At 39.6% G+C, this 10,000-nt stretch overlaps 1 protein-coding gene across 2 annotated transcripts in view; it reads right to left on the bottom strand.

The window, feature by feature from the left end:
- Positions 1-10,000, bottom strand: part of LOC143277461 (uncharacterized) — a 34,631-nt gene that overhangs the window by 16,007 nt on the left and 8,624 nt on the right. Inside the window, exons 6-11 of one of the 2 annotated variants that reach the window (XM_076582294.1) lie at positions 8,341-8,616; positions 7,225-7,506; positions 6,330-6,620; positions 4,718-5,008; positions 1,420-1,716; positions 411-752 (exon numbers count right to left, since the gene is read on the bottom strand). In XM_076582294.1, coding sequence (XP_076438409.1) covers positions 411-752; positions 1,420-1,716; positions 4,718-5,008; positions 6,330-6,620; positions 7,225-7,506; positions 8,341-8,616 — 1,779 coding nt within the window. The remainder of the gene's footprint in view (positions 1-410; positions 753-1,419; positions 1,717-4,717; positions 5,009-6,329; positions 6,621-7,224; positions 7,507-8,340; positions 8,617-10,000) is intronic. The other variant, XM_076582295.1, reaches the window with a different exon arrangement.

Here is a 10,000-nt window from a genome sequence, read left to right as displayed (position 1 = left end):
AGTCATAGACACCACCACAAGTACAAATCACTATGTTCATTTAAAGAAAGGAAACCAGTCATAGACACCACCACAAGTACAAATCACTATGTTCATTTAAAGAAAGGAAACCAGTCACAGCCATCAGCACAAGTACAAATCACTATGTTCATTACCAGTAATAATTCCAGTCACAGCCATCACTACAAGTACAAATCACCATGTTCATTTAAAGAAAGGAAACCAGTCATAGACACCACCACAAGTACAAATCACTATGTTCATTGCCAGTAAGGATTCCAGTCACAGACATCACCCAACTACAACTACAAATCACTATGTTCATTTGAAGTAAGGAAAACAGCCACACAAACTTAAAATAAAATAATAAAAATTAAAGAAAACATTGGCCGGGCATCTTAAACACTTACTTCCATTGACATCCAGCTCAAACTGGAAGGTAATGGGTTGTCCAACCCCATTCCCCACAGTCACGTTGTAGAATCCTTTGTCTTTCTGAGTGACATTGCTGATGGTCAGGTTACACGTGGTCCAGTACAGGCGACTGGGGTCTGTGGCTGTGCACAGCAGTTTGTACAGATTCTCACGTGCTGGACTGCTCGTTGTGGAGTTAGACAGAGGACCAAGGTACTGCAGTGTTGCACTCTTAACAGCAGGGTACATGGTGAGCGGAAATTCGGTGCTGACAGATCCACCTTTGTAGTTTAGATATGTAGGGATCTCTGGAGATCCCTCTTGCTGTCGAGGTGGACCTGAAACACACACACTCCTCTGTACAGATGGGCCTGAGTGGCCTTCACCGGTAGTTACAGCATGTGTTGGGAAAGTCCCTTTGCAATAGCTTATTGTTCTTAATATGATATTATGATTTGTTTACACCAACAGGGTTGAGAATCTGGGTTAAGAAACTGAACCAAACTTACTGACACCAAGCTGCTGCTGAAATGCTGTCTTCTTGTCAGTCTGCATCACGGCCAGGAATTCTCTTCATGATGTGATCCACACAGGTTCTAAAAGCACTTTCCTGTGGTGGCGATGGCGGTAGTGGTGGTTTTGTGTGTGTGTGTGTGTGTGTGTGTGTGCGTGTGTGTGTGTGTGTGTGTGCGTGTGTGTGTTTGTATTTTTTGTTGTTGTTTTTAACCACAAGTTTGATCTTAATCAATAAGAAAAAAGGGAGCAAATATATGAGTTGTATTCCAATCATTTTTAGTTCCATTAAAAAAATAAAATTACCAGACCTTTGTATCTTCACATGTATGTTTACCTGCATCCACAATACTGGTATCATTCAAAAAGTGTGCAACTTTAATCAAACAGCGAGTCAGGCAGACAGAGACAGAAAGAGAGAGAGATAGAAAGAGAGGAAGAGACAGAGAAAGAGAGGAAGAGAGACAAAGAAAGAGAGGGATGGAGACTCACAGTTCACAAACACCATCAGGTGATTTGCATTTGCTTGACCTTCCCCATTGTCAACATCACAACGGTACTGTCCTGTGGCATCACACGTAGCTCCATCCTTCCTGTAGGTCAAGCTCGCTTCTTCCTCTGCAGACACCTGCCCTTTTTGTGAAGAATTCAGTGTTGAACTCTCCTTGACAATGGACATGGCGGCTTCCGGTCTGCCAACAGCTTTACAGGTCAAGGTCACGGGGTCACCTTCACTGACAGTGACGTTGTTGGCGTTGTTCACGGTGAACTGACTGACTTCAGCAGCATCTGTACAGTTCACGTGCTGAATGTCACACATGACAGTGGCACATGTATATGTTCTCTTTGGGTATTCAAAGATCTATGCACACACACACACACACACACACACACACACACACACACACACACACACACACATATACACACATACCTGTGTGAGTGCGCATACACAAACACGCTCACATTTACACATCAACAAATGAGCAAGCATATATCTTTCTATACACACATGACAGAGAAGGACAAAATAGTTTTTAAATTACAAAATTTCATGAGAATATGGTTATACTTAATTGTGTTAGAATCTAGAAACCATATATAATTACCATGCAAGGTGCAACTATTTAGAAACCTAAACCCAAATTAAAACAATCATTATAATTCCATATCAAATAATATTTGAAATATTGCTGTTTTATACACTTTGGGGTGAGTTTTTTTATCATTTAAGAAAAAATTGTAGTCATGTGATCATTATCAGTTTTGTTGTTGAATCTCTTTGAGCACTATAGCTTTGGTGAGAAACCAAAACAGGAAGCATCATGGCTCATGTATAAATCCTACTGGTTTTTATTACATACTGTTTTTTGTTTCTTTTTATTTACAAACCGATTTTATATTTCAGAAGGAAGGAAAACGGACACCCCCCTCACAATTTAAAAACCTGTCACTGTACTGTTCAGCTACAGCACTCAGATGCTGCTGGAAGCATGTGTCCTTACTAAAGTTCACTTGGCACACACTGAACACATCTCTTGACTCTGTCAGTCTATGGGATGTCTCTTGAGCCCTGTGGTGCTGCTATGATCTTGAAGTGCACGTTCGTTTGTTTGCTCAGCAATACAGTTAACTGTGTTGGGAGTAAACACCAGTAAAAAACAACAACAAAAAAAACAACATTATCTATATTCCATTTTCAGGTGTAATATTAAAACACAATTATCACTCCAGACAGGTCCTGTTCTTTCATCCAAATTATAAATGCTGGGTTGGATGCATTCTGCCTCTTACTCCTCTACTCAGAAACCTGAAGTCCCAAGTACTCTTGCAAGATTCTTGCGATATGTTTGGTAATCCGACAGCCGACAGTTTAACCTGTTTATTTAGATGGTCTTTATTAACATAAGGCCCAACACTCGGTTTATATCACAGACTGACATAAGTTTACATTTGGGCCAACAGCAAAGTGAGAGCTGTATTATCAATGGTTTCTCCAGTCAATGGGAAATCGTTTACAGCTTAGTCTTTTGTGAAGGACTATGACTCTCAAACTAGGAGGCAAAATTGCACTGGCTCTTAGTGCTGCAGCCTTGGGGGGTTAGTTGGCCTTTGGGAACCATCCCAACACCGACTGTCCTAAAACCCTCTTGGTCGAGAGAGTGGGGATGTACTTGGGCAAGACACTCTCTACTATAATCAAATTCTAGCCTAAATAGTCGGAACAGCAGTTGCCTCCTCTGCTGTTCTGATGGTCAAAGTCGGACACAACTGACTATCATACATACATTAACATAATGATGAGACATTTACACAAAGCATTCTCTGAATAAAATTCAACAACCATCTGATCTCTGACTCCTTTCATAAATATGTTATCATCACAAACTGTCGAAATAATCCAGTCTAGATCAAAGAACTTTCACTGCTAAGTTGATTTAGGCACTGGGGTATACTGGCAGGTATCATCATTACATTTCTAGTGATGGTGTATCCTGTGTATATTTGTTACAGGTGATAAAGATGAACAACTGGAAAAGTGAGATGTGTTAAAAAAAAACCTGAAAACAACCCAATAGTGCCTCTTATTCTTCCGAAAAAGTGAAGATACCTATCAAATGTTCTGTGTTGTACACATTTAATTTAATGGTGAATTTAATGGTGATAAACTTGGACCATAAGGCAAATAGATCTGTTCATTCTAATTTGTGAAAATTATGCACAGAGTGATGAGAATAATGCACAAATCATTGCAGATAAAATTCAGTGGTTTCTTTCACTTCCTTTCAATAAAATGTTTCCTGAATTATCGAAACACTCTACATCCTTAATGAGTAAAGGAAATAGGAAACAAATAAGTCACTAAATGCACTGCTTTTACCAACAAGCTGACCACTTGAGTGAATGTCAACAGTGTAAGGTATTCACACTGAGTGTAAAATAAAACAGGCTTGGGTCGTATTTTAAAATTCAATGTTCTCGATCAGCAAGATTCGTTTAAAAGAACATTATTTTCCATGGTATACTCAGGTTGATGTTCCATTACAAGGCAGAATTTTGCTTCATATAGCAGATGTTTGCATCAATGGAACTACCTTACTGAGCAAAAAAATTGCTGTTTGCTAAACATGTTAAATATTGCTATTACTAAATATGTCAATAACTTGAATAAGTAAGAGAAAAAAGTTTTGTGAAAGACAAGCAACAGTAAAATGGGTGTGGAGTCTTTTTTTTTTCTTTTCTTTTTTTTTCTTCTTATTTATTTTATGTGCCATTCCAACATGTGGATTATCAATATACTGGAATGCATTGAAAGAACGTATCATTTAAGACACATTTGGTGTTGATAAAGCATTTCCAGAGAAAATGAAACGGATATTCACAAAGCAAAGTATTTTCTGAGAAAATGAATTCGTCCAAGTTTACACACACAAATACAATATATCTACGAACATGCATACATACAGCTCAAACGGGGTCATTAAACAGATCCACTTTGTTTACACACTATATTGTATTGTATTGTATGGTATGGTATTGTATTGTATTCTACTGTACTGTATTGTATTATATTGTATTCTATATCATATTATATTATATCATATTACATCATATCAAGGTATATATCGTATTGTATTCTACTGTACCGTATTCTATTGTATTATATTGTATTCTGTATCATATTATATTATATCATATTATATCATACCATATCAATGTATTGTATTGTACTGTATTGTGTTGTATTGTACTGCTCTACACATGAATGAAAATTTTCAACCAAACTCACAGATGGTCAGCACCGTCAGTGTGATGTTCCTTCTCAGAGGCAGACGGTCACCAGAACCAGAGGAGGATGACCTGGCGTCACACACATATGTCAGTGGCAGGGAACGACCAGCTGTGAAGTCAAGACTGGAAACTGAGCGTTGTTGCCAGGTAACAGTTGGTGGGGAAGGGTTGCTGTCAGCAGAACAACTGACGTGAACTCGCTGTCCTTCCTTCACTTGACAGGTGTTACTGTCAGGTGACGTCATCATGCAGGTGTTGGCAGGAAGGGCTGTGATGGTCTGTGAGATGTCTGTGAGAGGGGGAGAAACGTGTGAACAATTAAAACACTGTTTCAATATTCAACGTACAAAGAAAAAAAAAACTATATTCTTTCCTGTTACTCTAATCAGTAAACACACATATATACAAACATATCATTAAATTGGTGGTTTTTATTACACAAAGAGACTTTCTGAAAAATACCAAACAGTTATCTTTTCAAGTAACCACCTGATTGTTTTCATACAGAGCAGGTTATACAGAATACAAGTTCATTCATTTTGTCTGTGCTTACCTCTCTCTCTCTCTCTCTCTCTCTCTCTCTCTCTCTCTCTCTCTCTCTCTGTCCATGTTTGAGTATACCTGTCTCTTGATCTTTTTCTTTCCACCCCACCCCCTGTATCTCCCATCCTCCCCCTTCCATCCTCTATCTTCTGCTCCCCCCACCCCCCATCTCTCTCCCTCTCTTTTTTTTTATTTTTGTTAGAAATCATATCAATGTCACTTAAATGACATCCGAAATCTGTGTTTTTAGCATTCCTTTAAGATAGGCTATGACCTAAATAACAGTATAATTATAAAATAACAAGAAAATCATATCTATGACACTCTCTCCATCTCGCTCACTTGCCCTCTGCTCTATTGCCCCACCCCCCAACCCCTGTCTGTCCCTCCCCATCTACTGCCGCTGCTTAAAAAAATAAAATCACAAAAAGAAAGACAGCAGGTGCATGACCTCTGCACAGACCCAACACACTAGTCAGGCTGTGAGAGCCTACCTAATTCCTAAGGTGTGTATGAAAACAGTCAACAAAAATGAAACAAACCAACAAATGAGTAAATGAATTCGTAGAATAATAAGGAATGATGCATAGAACTAGAAAGCAACTGAATAAAATATAATCATTTAACCAGTCCAGTTAAGTGCATACTCTCAGAATCCAGTTAAGTGCATACTCTCAGAATCCAGTTAAGTGCATACTCTCAGAATCCAGTTAAGTGCATACTCTCAGAAATACAGAAAACAAAAATAATCTGTTACATGTGTTCGTTCATGAGGGTGTGTTCTTTCTCCCTTCCATTCTTTCATCTGTCTGTTTCTCTTTTGCCTCCTTTCTTTTCTTTTCTTTTCTTTCTCTCTCTTTCTTTCTTTCTTTCTTTCTTTCTTCCTTCCTTCCTTCCTTTCTTTCAGTGGGCTGAATCATTCAGCAATGAACACTCTCCATTTTCCTATCCCCTTGTCTGTCCTGTGTTACCAGATAACAAAGTCAAAAACAGATTTTTTGTGTTCATTGTTTTCTAAGAATCTCTCAACAATACACATTCAGACAGCACAACACTCTGTGACTTACAGTAGACCACTAGGGTCCAGTCCTGTTTGACTGAAGTGTTACTGTGCGTGGTAAAGGCATTGTTAGCTTGACACATCACACGCCGTCCGTTGTCTGCACTGGTCAGCTCTGGCAGGGTCACACTGACCTCACGTTGACCTGCACTGCCTGTCCGACTTTCAAAGGTCAAGGCTGCTGGAGGATTTCCAGAGTCAGCACCACTGGGTAAGGTACAGTACAAGGTAGGGGATTCCCCTGCCAGGAAGGGGTACTTCTGCTGCCTGTACTCTATGGTTGGTGTCACTGGAGCATCTGAAAGACACCGGGAGGGTTTGCTCTGTCAGACTGGTGCTTTCCTTTCTTAAAATGTAATGACACTTGCTGGACACACACACACACATCTGCTTGTTCCCCCCCGCCCCCACCACCACCCCCTGCCCTCCCCCCTTCCCTCCCTTTCTCTCTCCTGTATTTTTTCTTTCATTTTTTTCATTGATGGTTTGATGTAAAAAAGCAACTGTTGCTTATTCAATTTACCATCATGAAATAAAACCTTGACTTGACACACACACACACACACACACACACACACACACACACACACACACACACACACACACACACACACACACACACACAATCATGCATTGCTGAGTTCTTCCTGAAAATTTTCTTCAAACTGTCAGACTTTTTTTTTTCTTTTTTTTTTTTTTTTGTCTCTGTTTACTGAAGGTTGACAAACTGATTCATTCAAAACTACTATTATCAACCAATGCAAGTTTTATGTAAAGCTGAAGAGGTAGACTTGGAAAGAAACACAAGTATATAACTTATCATTGCTTATAACCCCTAAACAATGAGACATCATTATTTGATAAACCTTAATCATTTTCTTATCAAAAAGAACTTCACTCACAGTACACCTGAAGAGTGACAGAAGCTGTCTGTGTGTACCATGGCGGACTCTTGTTTTTCCAGTTGGCACTGCAAGTGCACTGCCTGCCGTTGTTGTCACGTGACGCTGTCACCTGGATGGTGCTGCTGACCCCGCTGACCTGACCTCCACTGTCACAGGTGAAGGTCACTGACGACACAGCAGGGTTCCCGCCTTGCACTGTGCAGGTCATGCTCTGGGTGTTTCCGGCATAAAGAACTCCTCCACTATAGCCAGTGATCACTGGTGGTGACGAGGGTGGGTCTGCAATATGGAGAGGGGAGGGGAAGGGGAAGACAGAGTGTGTGAAAGAGAGAGAGAGAGAGGTGAGAAGGTGACATTACTTCATCTGATAACAATAAACTGGTCTCCCCTTGCATTTGTTCATCTGAAGACTATCTTCAACAAAAGAAGTAAACTAAAGAGACTTGTGAAATCACATTAACTCTGTGGCTAAAACACAGTTGACATAATTATGGTATGAACACTGTGTACACACATCAGAAGTAGGGACTCTGATTTCAGTGTCAGGCAGGCCAGCACATCACAGTTTCAATCATGTCATAACATGTCAGAAATACTTTTCTTTGCACAAAAGACGTTAATGGATAATATGTGGTCTCCAAAAAACATGTTTGATCAACTGAAAGGAAATAGCTGATGTTCATGAAAATGCACAATTACCACTGATGACAATGCCATGATTGAGCATTATAAAAGATTAAAAACAAGAAGAAGAACAACACTGTGTTGCTCACATTGATCAGCTTGACAATGGGTTACCTATTACCGTCACCACACACACACACTTAACCCCGCAACTCCCCATACACACACTCCAATTCATCTAATTTGAGATAATGAATTCATTCTTTTCTCGTTTTTTTCTGATCTTTTACACACAAATTTCAGCTTCATCAGCACACCCACATACACTCACCCACACCCATACACACACTCACACATATGCATGCACGCATGCGCGTACACACACACACACACACACACACACATATGCATACACGCATGCACGTACACACACATACACACACACAACGTTCCACATGATTGAATGACAGCACGCATCAAACCACTCACAGTGAATCCTCAGTGTCCGTGTGTCAGACGTTTTCCTCACACTGGTGATGGTGTTGACAGCAGTGCAGGAAATGTCACCACCATTATCTCCCTGTGTGGGGACAAAGCTGCACGTGCTCCCTGTGGTACCACCACACCGACTTCCGCTCCAGCTGTAGGTGGCGTCAGGACTGACCCCCACAGCACTGCAGTTCAAGGTCAGTGGCTGGTTATTGCTCTGTGTGGGATGAAGTTCATACACTGGAGGGTCGGGCAGATCAGCACGGGTAGGACCATCTGTAGACACAGACATGACAGTGGTGATGACAGCAGTAGTTGGTGGTGCTGCTTCTGTGTCTGTCTGTCATCAACAGTCTTCTGACAATGTGTCAGACTCAATGATTATAATCACATATATGTATATAACACCATGTAAATTTGTCTTAGAATAAAGAAAAACTATGAGATGACCTTTAAGAACTAATATAAAAACAAAGTCATCAACAACTTCAAGTACAAGTGACAGACAGGGAGAGGAGCAACGTAATGTAGTTGTTCATTAAAATAAACACTGTGATGAATAACTTCAAGGATTGTAACTCATACTGGTCAGAGAGAGACAGAGAGAGGTAGGGGCAATGTAACAGTAATGTTTATTTGACAATGCTGATCTACCATCACGTGCCACAGTCAATGCTAAGGTAGTCATAGCTCCTGGACACACATTACTGTATGTTGTCTTGACTTCAACCTGATGTTGCCAAAGTGCACAATGTTACTTAACATAAGTAAAACATGTCAAACCAATCCTGTTATTTCGTTTTATAAATAAACTGCCTTTGTAAAATAAATAAATAAATAAACAGTATTTCCTTCATATCATATGAGCACATGCAGATTCACCCAATTTTCTTAAGTCTTTCCCAGTTCTGTCACTGAACTGCAATGCTAAAATTTCAAATGTAAGTAATTCAACAAACTGTGAAACATGATTTTCTTGTTGCAGTCTCTGATTGGACAGCATGTACTGACAAGGGATCAACATAATTATCATTCTTGCAGAAGGCTAACATTTAATTTATATGTACTGTAGTATCTTTGGTTATGACAAGTTCACTATTTTACTCCATAATCCATCAATACTGACCAGTAGTTTCATGCAACCTCATTGCTTGTGGAATCATCACAAAATATAGTTAATCAAAACTGAACTTTCAATTGTCAATCAGCAGGCTTTTCTTTATAGGCCTCAGCTTCACACCAAACCACAGAACTTTTTTTTTTCTTTTTTGGCTGTGTTTTTTAGTGCTGCCTATTGGACTTTCTTCATTAGCTTGAGAAAAAACAAACATGGGAGTGGGAGATATATATCACACACACACACACACACACACACACACACACACACACACACACACACACACACAACACAACACACACACACACACACACACACACACACACACACACACACACACATGTTCATGTCTCTGAAAATTCTTTTGTGATCATTAGTGATCATAAAATAGATTACATTTGTCTGGGATTTTTAGTGTTTTTAAAAAAAAATTAGTGCACTGATGTATGTTGCTTTTTGTTTTGTGTGTGTTTCTGTCATTCTCTCCCACTCACTCTCAATCTTTTTTTAATTTAATGCATTTAAAAATAACATTTTACTGTC

Source organism: Babylonia areolata, chromosome 34 (genome assembly GCF_041734735.1).
Source record: "Babylonia areolata isolate BAREFJ2019XMU chromosome 34, ASM4173473v1, whole genome shotgun sequence".
In the NCBI taxonomy this organism is placed as follows: Eukaryota; Metazoa; Mollusca; class Gastropoda; order Neogastropoda; family Buccinidae; genus Babylonia; species Babylonia areolata.
The sequence above is the reverse complement of the archived record's forward strand: the minus strand, read 5'-3'. Positions and strand labels throughout refer to the sequence as shown.